At 37.3% G+C, this 15,569-nt stretch overlaps 1 protein-coding gene across 1 annotated transcript in view; it reads left to right on the top strand.

Moving 5' to 3' along the window:
* The window catches only part of PHLPP1 (PH domain and leucine rich repeat protein phosphatase 1), a 207,076-nt gene that overhangs the window by 163,338 nt on the left and 28,169 nt on the right, over window positions 1-15,569 (top strand). The window contains 2 exon segments of the mRNA XM_025422101.3: window positions 3,127-3,282; window positions 14,207-14,407. Of these exon segments, the coding sequence (XP_025277886.3) occupies window positions 3,127-3,282; window positions 14,207-14,407 (357 nt within the window).

Raw genomic sequence — 15,569 nt, 5'->3', positions numbered from 1 at the left:
CAGTGCTTAGGGGGTGCTTCTAAATAAGCAGTGTTTGAAAACTTAGCCAATAGTATGATTGGTTCACCTCAGTAATCTCAGTTCTTTCAGAATCTTCAGCTTCTGTCTGTTGACCAACATATCTACCTTCCCCACAAATAATTCTTGGTTTTCCTCAAACATAACTTTGGGAAAAACAATTATTAGATCATAACCCTAGAAAGAGCAAACTAGATTCTGTTTTTCTTGGTAGAAATTAGGAATAAAGGTCCAATAACTTTTCTTCTCTATTTTGTCTTAATATGTGTTATTTTTATTTCATAATTTTCACTTTAATGGCAAGATTTGTGACACAGCCATTTCTTGATGTCTAGTGTCCATAGATACAAATATCTTTGGGTTAACGAATTCTGGTACAAAATATTACTGTTAGTGACTAGCCATGCAATTAATAACAAAAAGTAGGCTCTTCCAGTGCTGCCATATAGAATTTTCTGTAATGATGGAAATGCTATATATCTTATATGAGTGGTTCCACTTGTCACATGTGACTGCTGAGACTTACAATGTACTAGTCCTAACTCAGAAGTACTGAAGTATAAAATATGCAGTAGATGCAAAATACCTCACTAATACTGTATATTAGTTAAATGTTAAAATAATATTTTTGGTATATTGGGTCAAATAAAATGTAAGAATTTATTTGTTTCTTTTCACCATTTTTAATGTGGCTACTAGAAAATTTACAATTACATATATGGCTGCATTGTATTTCTGTTGGTTAACACTGTTAGAATATAGATCTCATAAAAGAAATCTGGGTTACATTTCAGTCTCTAAGAAACTCAGTTGATTTTACTTTGTTCTCTGGCCATATGTTATACCTGGAATTTCAGTCTATTTGAAAATGCTTTCTGCTTTGGAGTTTTATGTTGACTGAGTATTTAGGTGACCCAGTGCAGCCAATCACATTATCAAGAGGACTTTGATGTGCCCTGTGGATGGTAGTGTATGTGTGAGATGGAGAGAGACTTTTTCAGAAGACAAACAGCAAAAATCAAAATAGGCTACTACTAATGGGGGAAAAAGAATTTGTTGGAACAAAATCTTTGAATGTTACCTTTCTTCTGTTTTCTCTGTTGTCTTCCCTACTTCAAACCTCCCCAGTCCGACAAATAGCAGCACATTGGTATCCCAGACCTCTGTTTCACTGTGGGCTACAACAAAGATATTATGTGTACAAACCCAACAATTACATAAAAATAAGATAACTGATATTTTTATCCACATTTCCCCAAAGTTCATTAATCTTTGATTTGATCTGAGTCAGTCAGCCTTGTTTGGGGATCTAAATGAATTCAAAAGCAAATGATTACAAAGCAAATTCCAAATGCCTTCTTGTTTAGGAATTAAAAGTATGTGTCTGTGTGTGTGCATGTGCACGTTTTGTTTAACATGTAGGACAAAAACAGTATGTACTATTTTCTTACGGTGTTTAGTTGTAAAGTTTCTATCAGCCCTTTCATTGATCTAATATTCAGGCAACAAGACAGCAATTTATTAGAAGTTGATTTGATATACAAGCTTTATTTAAGCAATGTATATGAAGAATTTGACAAAACAAATTAATATTTCAAAATAGAAATGTTAAAAGGAAAATAAGGTATCTTAATGCTTAGTATCCAGAAGAATTTAGCTAAGTCCAGTAGTTAGTATTTAAGACTCATTCTGTAGTTATAATATCTACTTTCTTATTTGGAAAGTCAAGATAAAGATTTTGTTATCTGTCTTTCAGTTATCCATTTATTTAAGGATGAAGTGTGTATGTGTAAATAATAAATAACACATTTTTCCCTCTGAATACTAAATTGCACCCCAGGCCCAGCAAGACAGTAAAATTAGTGAACCAAATCCTGAATTACTGGGTTGAGGTGAATTACAGAGACCACCCTCTGTGATAGTGGTGACTATTGACCCCTGTGACTGAATGTCCTGGATAATCTTTCTTGTCACATGGATATCCAAACCTTCCAGGCAGGCATGCCAGGTACCTTTTATGGCAGCCCATGGTGTCACAATGTTGAGACAGGTTACTTGTGTCTCTATGAGTGAAGAATCTAGTTTTAAAGTGAATAAAGTTCAACCATCATGTGGAGTGATTTTAACAGCTCTGGTGGTCCATGAGTAAGGTCAGAGTGGCAGAAGGCAGGAGGTGGGTAGGGGTTGCCTCGTTCTTTGACAGTGTACTAGGACGTCTCCCTCCAGAGTGATCCTGATGCAGATTATAACCTCACTTTGCCATAGACCCCACATTTCTGGGTTTAAGCCCAGGGGCTGTTCTATTCTCTACAACTTTCGAAGTCTGAATTGGTCATAAAGCAGATTTATATTTGATTAAAAAGTATTCATCATTTGTTGCGGTTTTGATAACCCATAGAAGAAACACAGCCAGGGTTCCAAACAGCTCTCTTAAGGCTCAAAAGAGACTAGTGAATTCAGTGCATTTCCTTCTCTTTGGGAGGGGTCTCTGTTTTGTCTAGGATTAAATCAAAGAGAAAAGAAAGGTATACAGACTTAGGGAAGTGAGAAAAGGAAGAATTAATTGTAACTGTGAAATGCAAATAAGGAAAAATGTAACTTTTTATCAGTTAGCATTTGTAAAAGTTTAATCGGATAGAAGAATCTTTATTTAATGTTGATCCTATAGGTAAAAATTGGTCAACTATATTTATTGAGAACCTTTTGTAGGTAAAACACCCGTGTTCCAGGGCAACAGAAGACATGAGCTCTACCTTGAGACCTACAACCTTGTAAAGCATGTCTTCGGAGTCTTACAAGGGTAGACCCTTCTCTTCAGTATCTCCTATGGAATTTTTTTTTCTCTTTCACTAAGTAGAGCTTCATTGTTAAATATTCCTGTTCACAGTTTTTCCCCACCCTCCTTTATTTTTTTTTGTTTGTTTAAGTATTAAAATATAGAGAGCTCCAAGTTTGAGCTTATGTTAATATGAATTTGCAGTTGCTCTGAATGAATGTATGTTTCTTTGGAGAGATCATTTAAAGTATTCGACTCCTGTTCATTTTTTATTTCTTATCCCAGATTAGCTCTAAATACGTTTCCTTCTGTCTTTGTCCCCTTTTGCACAGCTTATTTTGTCACAGCAGTCTCCGGAAGCTGCTGGCTGGACATAACCAGCTGACAAGGCTACCTGAAAGGCTAGAAAGGACCTCAGTGGAGGTCTTGGATGTGCAACACAACCAGCTCCTGGAGCTGCCACCGAACCTTCTCATGAAGGCCGACAGGTAAAGTAGCTTGTTTGTTTTATTATCCATCTGAGTTGTCGAATGCCTCCTTGTTAGTATTCTTGTCTTATATGGTATGAGACCAACCCTTCGTGTGGATTATCTGATGTGTCCGAGATTTACAAAGAAAATGGTTTTGCCAGCCGCTTCTCTATTTAGGAGGGGGTGGAGACAGGGGCTATCCTGCAGGCTCTTCATTAATTTTGCTGCTTCCTGGAGAGAAGTGATTGGAGTCGTTGATAGCATGTGTTGTGGAGGTGTAGCTATAAAATGAAGATAAGTTCGCTACCTGCTCATAACGTGCACAAGTCTGCTCCAGTCTGAGCTGAATATTCTTAGGATTCTCTGCTCTCGCTTTCACACATTTGTGACTTTGGGTCACAGACATAGTTTCCCTAGAGTTTGCTAAGTTCTCTTGCTGATGTTGTTTTCTGACCCGTTGTACTTAATTTACCACAGTTTTCCCTTTGCTTTTAAACTATTTTCCTTTGAACAAATGTTTCCTAAATAGCTTGTTTTACCGAGGAGTTAAAGACATTGTTTTGATTTGAGAGGGAGGTTAGTTTAAACATTCAGTGGAATCTATTTTCTGTGGAGAGTTGCCACATGCAGAACTTTCCTTAAAGAAAGCTTTACATTAACTGAATGTTGACTTACTTTGGAACATCTTTTTTGCATCACACGAAAATGCTCAGGCTGATGGCCTGCATCATGTTGACCTCTGCTAAAGTTAACTTTTAGTGAGTGACCATAATTTTAGAGGTGATTTAACCTTTGGTATACCTCATGAGAAAAACAAAAAATTAAAAAAAAAAAAAAAAAAAAAAAGAAAAACAAAAAATTTAAGTTTAATTTTATGGTTCTCTTGCAGAAGAAAACAATGATGGGTCTTTCTGCCTTAAAATATGAATTTGAGATATGTTTCATTCAGCATGTGATTTTTCATGGATGGAAAGAACTCTGCCTTCCTAAAGTGAATTAGATACCCGACTATGTGTACCAAACTCCCTTTGCTTATTCCTGTCATAATTCTCATCACACAGTGTCTTATAATTTCTGTTTCCTGTCTGTCCCCACTATTAGATTATGAATGCTGTGTCCAATGACTGTGTCTTAATTATAGTGGTATCCTCAGCATTTTGCAGCATGTCCGGAATAAAGCAGGGTGCTCAACAAATATTTATTTAATGAACAAAAGAAAATTTAAGGAATTTTAAATACTACCTTCACCCTTGGATTTTCACTTTTTTTCCTCTCTGTCTCCTTTTAAAAAAAACAAAAACTTGGGACGCCTGGGTGACTCAGCAGTTGAGCATCTGCCTTCAGCTCAGGGCATGATCCTGAGGTCCGGAATTGAGTCCCGCATCAGGTTCCTTGTAGTGGGCCTGCTTCTCCCTCTGCCTATGTCTCTGCCTCTTTCTCTCTGTATCTCTCATGAATGAATGAATGAATGAATGAATGAATGAATAATAAATAAATAAATTAATAATATCTCTTAAAAATATAAATAAAAATAAATAAAAACCTTCTTAATCAAAATAGAGCTTATAGTAAAAAAACTGTACAACACTTGAGCATACCACTCAGTGAATTATTACACATATATGCCCCTGTAACCATTGCCTAGATTAGGACAGAGACCATTCCTAGTTCTCTCTTCCTTTTCCTTTTGTTCTTTTTTTCCTCATTTTAAAAAACAGTCTTTGTACTTAATGTAAGTTACAGTGAATTCCTACTGGAATAGTTCTAGAGAAATAATGGAATTGTGAGAAAATAGGATTGTTAAATTGTAATTGACATATATCATTCTATATGTGCTATATCATTCCCCTGACAAAAAGAGCAATGTTTCAAGATCATTTAAAGAACTGTTTGTATTTCTATATTCATATCAAAATACAGTTGAACCTTGAACGACATGGGGTTTGGGGTAAAAAAATCTCTGTAACTTTTGACCCCCCCCCCCAATTTAACTAATAACCTACTGTTGACCAGAAGCATTACTGATAATATAAATAGCAAATATTTTGTATATTATAAATGTATTATATACTGTATTCTATAAGTAAGCTAGAGAAAATAAGTGTTAAGAAAATCAAAAAGAAAATGCACCTCCAGCACTATACCATATTTTAAACATCCATGTATAAGTGGATCCATACAGTTCAAACCCGTGTTTTTCAAGAGTCAGCAGTACAATGCACAGTATATGGGTAGCTGAGGACACGTGCTTTTTGTTGTCATGTGTACTGTAGGAAAATTCTAAGTTATGTTGTAACCTTGTGTTTTCTTTCATAAGGCTAACTAGACAAAACTTGGGTGTAGTTTTATCATGAGAATCTACTTGTTCTCCTGGGTGTCTATAGTGAGTCTCCAGAAACAAGTGGATAGATGGACTCAGATTTAGTAGTCTTTGAGTGAGATAAATCTTTTCTGAATCTGGCCAAGCCTGATAAGCTCGGAGCTAATAGAGTAATAAAAAACACTGGAACTCCCCAACAGATAATGAGTCTTTATTCAGTTCTGAGGGTTCAGTTTTTAAAAGGACAGTTCTGTATATTTTTAATTCTCTAGAAGCAATCAGTAAGCAGGCAGTGGATCTCCTTGGTGCTGGGGCTGATCTAAAACATGTCCCTGAGGGGAGCTCATAAGTGTAGTCAAGGAGACTGTGGTTTCATGTCTGGAAAAGAATTTGAGTTGGGCAGCTATAATTTAGATTCTTCCACAGGTGATTCTGCTTACTGTTGACTTTGTGACCCTGTGCAGCTCACTCTGAATCTCAGTTTTCCCATGCTGCATATTCTGGACAGTTCCCAAACGGAATCTGTAATTTGGAAGTGGAAGGACTGTGTGAACTGGAATATTTCTAGTAATTCAACATGGAAAATTAGGGACCTGAATTGAACCACTGAAAGAGGACATTGCTGTCATGGAGAGTATAAGCTGAGCTAACAGTGTGAGCTAAAGGCGTTGAGGCAATTCCCATAGACTGAATAGATGGGTCTGTCTGAAGCCAATTGCATTTTGGAAAATAGGAACTGTTGTGGGGGCATTCACCAGCTTCTGTGGGTTTTGGGAGGAGGGCAAGGCTGTGTGAAATGTAATTCTGGCATAGGAAAGTCCTGAGAAGGAGGCTGGGTGAATTACAAGGAGCAAGCATCCTCCTTTATTTTATAAGAGAAGAGCAAATGACCAAAAAAGGCTGAAATGAACTTTTTCAAGAAGGCATATTTCAGTGCTTTTGTTTTCCAACCACCATAATAGCCACCTCTCAGCATAGTGTATTATTAGTCATGTCTCTGACTCAGAAAAAGTTAAGAGTTTTGGTTCTCTTAGGCAAATAGGGTTATGAAAGGGATAGTGTAAAGCTGATGAGTGCTTTACTCACTTGTTGAAAGACAGCACAGAACACTTGATAATGATTCCCATTAAACTATTTACTGCTCATAAATGGTTAATACTTCTGCTTATCTCCTTTCCAAAACCTAAAAAATGGGAGATTTTTATCTTCCTAAATTTTATTTATTCATTCATTCATTCATTCATTTGTTGTGCACCCGCAAGCCTCAGGGTGAGGGGCAGACGGAGAGAGAGAAAGAATCTGAAGCAGATTACTGACATATAGGGCTCAATCTCACAACTCTGAGATCATGACCTGAGCTGAAGGCAGGAGTTAGATGCTTAACTGACTGAGCTACCCAGTGCCCCTCTATTGAAGTTTTTATAAAAAATTGTATTTTTTTTACTGAGGCATCATTTACATTCAGGAAAATGTAGAGAGATTGTGTACTTGGTTTGATGAGTCTTGGGGTAAAGAATAAAGGAAAACTGACAGTTGTGGGAGCAGGTCGACCCAGAAAAGATGCAGCTTAAAACATGAAAGAGGGTTTTTGAGGACAGAATCTCCATGACAAGCATCTAGCAGGTGGTTTCACTTGTGATTTGTTCTAGTTTGCATGGTTCAGGCCAACATCTTGCTGCCCAGTACACTGAAGTCACTGTGCTGGGTGCCGCAGGGCATTGGAAATGACTAACATTGGTGTTACCCTCAAGAGGCTCACACTCTGATGCAGAATTTAAAATAACTACACAACAGACCATAAGAAAAGGTGGGTTTTGGAGGGTAAAAGAGAGGGGGGAAATGACACAATTGGTTTCAATTTATGCTCCTGGCATGAAGAAGAGCACTTTGCTGTTATAGAATACAGAGCTGTTTGTTTGGTAAATAGCTTCAGGCAGTAATGAAACTTTTTTTCAATTCCCCTTCTATTCAGTTTGCTCCAAAATACAAATCTTAAAAACATATAGATGCTTCTTGTTTCTTTTTTTTTTGTGGTAATAAATTACTGTTGCCAGTTCTGTGTTTGGTTATATAACTGAGGAGAGGGCCTGAATGCAAGTCTTCATAAGTTATAAATGGTTTAGCTCGTGCTGTAAGTAGAACTTGTGCTTGGAAGCTTTAAGAGAACTGTCAGAAAAACATGCGTCATTGGACACAGAGCAAAAGACTGAACTTTGACTCTCTTTCTTGTGAGTTTTTCTTTAGCTCTGAATCTTGCCTGCTAAAACCAATGTCATGGTTTTAATTACGATATTGTCTGTTAAGTATTATAGCTTTAGAGTGGCATCTATTAATCTTTACCTGGTAGTAGAAGGTATTTGGTAACCCAATGAGAGAAGGGAGCCTGCTTTAAATTAGATGTCTTTTAGTAATATCTTTCTCTTTCTGTGAAACCTTAGACCAGTATTATTAAAATTCTTATGGTTTGAACCAGCAATGTTAGCTTATGAATTTACTCTCCTAATTCATCTTTGAGTCTTGTTTATTTTTACTTGCTTTTCACTGGCAGCTCAAAAACTGTAGACAGATGTGAGATGTGATGGACCGTGTGTTGCCAAGTTGACTGTGATTTTGTGTCTTATGATGAGGGTGGGACTTGGTCCTGTAGGGTCAACTGGCAGTGTTCTAATCTAGATCTCTCACTGTCTTAGATCTCTCACCTTACCTCTTTTTGCTTAAAGTTGAAGATCTTGATGGAAGCCCCTAGGAGTTTCAGATAATCAGTCTTCAGAAACAGATGGGCAGGGTGGGATAGATAGTCACCAGAGCAGATGGATGAGGTACTGCCATCTTTCTATTTGCGAAATCTTGGTGAGGTCCACCTCCCTGTCCATCTCACATCTGCACACTCATTGGATGGTGAGAGAGCTGTTCCTATATGAGGCCAGTGAATTAACAAAGCTGCAGCTGACCCTTTAAAAGAGAATTATAGATTCCTGTTGTGGGTGGACATTAGAGTCTGTTTTTTTCCCTGGTTGGAGCAGTACAAGGTACTTTCAGGGGTGGGAGTGGGGAGAGTGTATGTGCAAATGAAATACATGGTAATTATTAAATATCCCCAGAGTATTAGTCACATTACAGACCATAAGTTTTAGTGACTCAGAACGTGTAAATATCAAGGGGACTAAACAGGAACAGAGAATGTGGAGAGCGTGATCAATTGACCATGACAACTGGTGCCTTTTGGCAAAGACAGATATTTCTGGCATTTTTAAAAGCTAAGTTGCCTACACTATTTTGTTTAAGTGAAGGAGCTAACTTATGAACTTCTGATATTTTGAGAATAAAGTTAAAGTGTTTCTCAAAGTGTCTTCAGAGTACCCTGGGGCACATATTAAACATGCAGATTCCTGGCCCTTATCTCCGTTTTACTGACTCCGTAATCATCAGAATCCTTAATTCCACAGAGTTTTGAAGCCTTACCCTGACCTACTTAATAAGAATATCTGGGAGTTGAATCTGAGAATCACATGCCTTCTAATAGGAGGGCACAATATCACTACTCTGTATTTCTACCAAAAATGCACCACATTATCCTAATGATAAAACCTCAAACAAATCTAAATTGAGAGACATTCTACAAAATAATTGTCTAGTACTTTTCAAAAGGTGTAAAAGTTGTTTAGGACAAATAAGACTGACAAAAAGAGTTGCTAAGGAGGTGCCATGACAAAACACAACATGGGATCCTGGATTGGATCCTGGACCGAATAGAGGACATCTGTGGGATAATTGATGAAACTGGGATAAGATCTGTCAATTAATTTGTAGTATTGCATAAATGTTAATTAATTCTTAATTGTACTTAATTTTTAAAATGAATTATTTTTGTGTTCTTGTTCAACAGTTCTTTCATGTGTATAATTTTTGTTTCTTTACCTCGTAGCCTTGTAGCCAGGCAGATTTCCATACCTTCCAAAATAATAGATTTCTTAGGATGTATGCACTTTTTCTTCACTTGGAATCTCTCTACTCTTTGGTGATGTCGATAGGCAATTAATAATTGTGCGTCTTTTTTCAAATTAGTGGAGTATAACTCTAATTTAGTGGGTTTCTACTAGCACTTTAGGAAATTAAGCAGGATAGAAAACATCATTTTAAGATAGAGTCAGATTTAGTAGTGATTATGAAACTTTTTTTTTTTTTAGATTTTATTTATTTGAGAGAGAGAGAAAGAGAGCAAGCAGGGGAAGGAACAAAGGGAGGGGGACAAGCAGACCCTGGGTTGAGTACAGAGCCCTGCACGGGGCTCGATCCCACTTCTCTGAGATCATGACCTAGGCCAAAATCAAGAGTCGGATGCTTAACTGAGCCACATAGGCGCCCCTGTGAAACTTTTAATTATACATGTATATCTTGCGTTTGTACTGAGTGGTCATGTAAAAAGTAGTTTGTACTCTTGGTTACTATCATAAAAGTTTGAAAGCCCTTCCCCTAAGAGCTCTCAGCCTTGTGAAGACAGATGAAATTGTTAAAAGTGTCTTACAGACAGATGATAAGGAATTTAGAGTGTTTCACAGTTCTGGGACGTTTGGAGGCCAGAGATCAAGGATTTGTCTAAAAGAAGGGTTTTACTGGGCTTAGAATCTTAACCTTTTGCATTTTTAATAGAATACAAGTCCCAGTACTGATCTCCTGAAAAATTATTAAAATGTAGAATGCTGGGGTGCCTGGTGGCTCAGTCAGTTGAGCATCCGACTCTGGGTTTTGGATCAGGTCATGATCTCAGGGACGGGAGATTGAGCCCTGTGTCGGGCTCCCCCACTCAGTAGGGAGTCTGCTTGAGGCTCTCTCCCTCTGCCCCCTCCCCACCTCAAATTAAAAATGCAGACTTCCTGGTATACCTACAAATAGGTAAATCTGTTTTGATACTAAGTCCTGCACTTTGTTTCAGTGACAGAATTTGGCTGTAAAATTTAAGGATGTGCTGGAAATTACTAAAAAGCAAACAAACAAAAACAAAACAAAACAAAAAAACCTAGATGAGCCAGAGCAGATGGACAGAATGTGCCAGGGAAGAACAGAGCAATTGCTCAAGAAGCAGGAAGTGGACTTGTCTCCCTGCTGTTATGGGCAACTTTCCAAATGCTTTAGGGCAGGAGCTGTACATGAGTGTTTTTTTCTCTGCAACTTTTGTACTTTCTGCTAAGAAAAGCTTTTGAGTACTAAGTTATCTTAGGAGTGGAGTCTAAAGTACTTTGCACATGTGGTCTTCACACTACCCAGCAGGTGCCCTGCTTGACCTCCAGCATTTTTGTAGAGAAGGGCCTATGAAAATGTCATCAGGAAAATGTTTTATTATTAGTGTTTTTTAACATTTGAATTTTGGAGAGATATGTTAGGGAATCTTGGGCTCTTAAGATTAATGAGGTCTGAGTTTTATTTCTGGCCCTGCCATTAATTTATTTAACAATTGCCAAGAAATTTGACTTTTCTCAGCTTGAGTTTCTGTCTTCGGTGAAATAGTAGGGGGCATCACTGTGATGATGGGAGAACCAAATGAAATAGAAAATAGGAAAGCGCTGTGGTCTCTACGTATTACCTTACTGATGAATAGAAAGCAGTCATATGTTACTGCTTTTTCTCTATTCAGCAGAAGAGGGTTGCCTAGTGAAGAGGATTATATGGATGAAACATTTCTTGGCACGTGAAACAGTCTTTTATCTTTTATACAGTTATCACAAAAATCTATAAGGGAGAGGCTTAAGGAGGTTATCATATCATCTTGAGTTGAGACCAAACTCAGTACTTAAGGAATTTTTTGGAGGTTTTGAAAGCAGGGGGTAGGGTTATACACCCTATTTTTTTAGCTCAACTGTTAACCAAACTGGAGAAATTTTGCAAAATTAAAGTAGTTGCTCAGTCTGGTGGAAATGCAGCACCTACACCATTAAACCAGTCTAATTTGTCTCCTGCTGGAATACTGTGAGGTTGTGAGACAAGTCTTTTTAAGAGGATGGGCATTGAATTGAATTTTTCTGAGACCATTATAATCAGAAATCTTTTTAGCCAGATTGTCTCCTCTCTGACCGTTAACTAACAAGATGATTCAGCCAGGCCCTTTCAGTTCAAATCAGATCCTTTGGAACTAGCCCATGTAATTTCAACTTGGTTTCATTTCCTGGAGGGGTAGGATGTGGGATTTTTTCCCCCTCTTAATTTCCCACCAAAGAGCATATAGCTCTTCAGTATACAAATTTCAACAAGATGAGAGAACAAGTCTTTATGGAAATCACTTTCTTCTTTTCATTCAGTTGTTGTGAGGGATTTTCAAAGTCCCTTTGGGAGCTTTCTAGGTGAGCATTCACTTGTTAAGTCTTTTTTCCTTTCAAAACAATGTTCCTTCCTTTTCTGGCCTGAAAATACACAAACATTCATGAATTCTCTTTTTTTGCATCCTTAACTATATATTTCCTAGACAATTATATTTTCATGAGATTGTCCTATAGTTTCCCAGCTAGCCCCATTCCATGATATTTCAGGGCAATACATTTTAATTTGTTCTAATTCTTCACTGAAGAAACCCTTAACAGGGTATTTAAGTCAGGTGATATAAATGGGACCTAAGGAAACAGACTCATAAAAATACTTTGAAGAACTATGGTGCTGAAATTGGTTTCCTTCCTAGTTCAAAATCATTTCAGAAACTGCATGAATGACCTTTATTTTCTTCTGTGTAGCACACACGACTATAATTTCCCATGACTATTTATGGTCTGTACAGCCCTTTCTAACTTCCTTTTTTTTTTTTTTTTTTTTAAATGTCAACGGAATACGTGTTTCTTTAATGGAAAATGTTCTATTTTGGGGAAGCTGCTTTTCCTTAGACAAGTAGTGGAGTTGGAGGGTGTGTGTAAGTATGTGTGGGGGTTTGCAAGATTGGGGAGGATTAGTGGATTGAGAGCTTGGCATGATAGTCCTGGTGATGACTCCTGAATACAAAGCCTTCTTTTTGATCAAGGTTAAAAATAACTGTACCTCATATTCCATATTCTTTTTTTTTTTTTTAAGGAAGATTTTATTCTTTTTTTCTAACATATGGCAGAGTAGTCCTGAATTGGACACTGAAAGTTTCAAACCCAAGGGGTTGTGACACAAGAGAAAGGTGGTTCATTAACAGGCTTTTCCAGGTGCAGAGGCAAGGTGGCTTTGACCTTGGTAAGCACAGTGGGGAGTCTGATGGGCGGACACTCCGCATGTTCTGGGTGCTACAGCCTCACAGGGGAGCCCACACAGTGGAGATGCATCGTGAAGCTGGAGGGTCACCAGTGTGACTCATGAGCCATGCACAGTACCTGCTCTGTCCTTCCCTTCTCTTGCCAGTGACCTGGAATCCAATCACAGCAAGAATTTTGTTTCAGTTCTCCAGCTTTGTATTTTGATATTTATGTTGCACAATAACTATGGAAGGAAGACATGATTTTAGTTTAGCTAGTTTAGTGTAAAAACGTTCTTCATATTTTAGCCATTTTCACTCTCTCATCTGGATAACTGGTAGCATATACACTTTTTTGATTTTAACGTAAATCTTATTGACGTACAATATAAAGGAAAAGAGGCCAAATCATAAGTGTCGCATTTGACAAATTAAGTGAACACTTGACAAATTAAATGTGTAACTAGCACTTGATCAAGAACCAAAACATTATTGTATTAGAAAAATTAGACCCTCTCCCAGATTCTACTTCCCTTCCCTGACTTCTAATAGCATGCATTAGTTTAGCTGTTTTGTTTTTTTAAACATTTATTTATTTTAGAGAGCGAGAGCGTGTGTGCATGCAGGGGGTGCGGGGCATAGGAAGGAGAAGGAGGATTTCAAGCAGACTCCTCGCTGAGCACAGAGCCCAACATGTGGTTTGATCCACCTTCCCTGAGATCATGACCTGAGTCAAAGTTAAGAGTTGGGTGTTTAACCAACTGAGCCACCAGGCACCCCCCATACATTAGTTTTGCTTGACTTTGAATTTGATAATTACAGACTTATGCAGCAAATCCCCTGGTATTGCTCCTTTCACTCTATTTGTGAGCATCATCTTGTTGATGTGTGTGGTTGGAGATTTTCATTCTCAGTGCTATATAGTAGTCTGTTGTTTCAATACAGAGCAAAGTGTCTCCTGCAGTTGTGAGTAAAAATCAGTAAAATGTGGTTTGGGCACCATACTGAAAAGGACTTAGTCACTATGTGATTTTGTTGTATTGTGACCTAATGTCTAATTGTTTTATTACTCTGAGGGCCCTTTTATTTAAAACTAGGCAATTGTTTTCTCTTCCTTAAGACAGAATTTTAATTTTACCTTACCACTTTCCTTTCTACACCCTACCAACTATAAAATTAATCACTTCCTCTCACCTTTCTCTTCCATAAAAATTGATTTTTTTTTAAATTTAACACAGTTATTGTGTTTATTTATCATAGACAGTGGAGTTATATATCCATACACCTGCTAGTAAAGCCGGGACCCAATTTTAAATTCATATTTTTAAGCCCAGTTTCTAACATGCCAGGTATCAGTCAGAAAAATTCTATATTTGTTGAGGATTCTGGACTCATCAGTGGGATTTTATTGCATTTTGTCATTGTAGCCTGAGATTCCTGAATGCCTCTGCAAACAAACTGGAAACCCTTCCTCCAGCCACTCTTTCTGAAGAGACGAACAGCATCTTACAGGAGTTATATTTGACAAATAACAACCTCACAGATAAATGTGTGCCCTTGTTAACAGGACACCCTCATCTGAAGATCCTTCACATGGCCTATAACCGACTACAAAGTTTTCCAGCAAGGTAAAAGATCACAAAGTAATATTCTTCATTCCATTTCTGAAAATGGATTCGTAGATGGAAAAGCAAAAGATAAAATGTTTATTTCCCAGATAATGTAAAGCTTGTTACTCCTGTTCACAGTTCTCTTTCACATGAGCAATGATTAGCATTTCCCTAAAGAGAAATGTGTTAGTTTTTCTAATATGAATGTATCCAAAGACCCAATCATTACAGTGTTGTTGTGATCTTGAAATAAGGTATGTCATTTCATGGATGTGTTTTTTCTTTTGGTTCTTTTTAACTAAATTATTTTTGAAAAACTAACCTAATACAGTGTGTGGGAATTAGAACATAAAGTAGGCACTTGACGGTTCTTAATTAGCTACTGGTTTGTGTATTTGTGCTGTGGTGTAAAAGGCACCAGAGAAACCATGTGGCATTATAAATAATTTATGGCTCTTAGAATATTCCATTTTTAATTCTGTTGTAATTTGAACTTCTAATTTTAGGGAGCAGTGGCCTTGTGTCTAACTTTGAGGGAATCCACACATGGAGTCTGGAAGGATTTTATTCCACTTCCATGTCATTGGCATTTGTCCATCTAACAAGTTAAGACTTGGAACACATACCCACACATCAAAGTAGCAAACACTACCCCCTCTGGTATTCTGCTGCTAACTACAGCCCAGCACTGGGACAAAGCAAACTATGGGCACAGCTTACCTCCTCTGCCATCAAGGCTACAAATCTATTGAAACTTTATGAAAAGAGAAAGGCCCAAATATGCATTGACTTAAAGTATTGCTCTGGGTTTTTGTTTTTATTTTGTTTTCTTTTTGTATATCTTTCTTTTTTTTCTCTCATTTGATGTTAATGATTAAACCTTTTTTTCTCCTGTGTACTTGACCTCTGTGTACTTTTTTTTTTTTTATTTCTATGTACTTTTACTGTGTACATAATAGTATTTTACTATGGAATAAGAAGATGATAATTTTGAAAGGACTCACAGTACCATTTAAGACGACGAATGAGCCCTGCAGGAGAAATTACCATCAATTCACATTTTGATGGTATTCCTCAGTGACTCATGCCAGTTGTAATCAGCCTAAATACAGAGATTTTTTAATGCACCTCGTAAAGATCCATTTTGCTATTATTTCTGTCTCCCTGGGTATTGTGATGT

The sequence above is a fragment of the Canis lupus genome, chromosome 1 (assembly GCF_003254725.2).
Source record: "Canis lupus dingo isolate Sandy chromosome 1, ASM325472v2, whole genome shotgun sequence".
NCBI lineage: Eukaryota > Metazoa > Chordata > Mammalia > Carnivora > Canidae > Canis > Canis lupus.
This window is presented reverse-complemented; position numbering and strand designations above follow the sequence as displayed.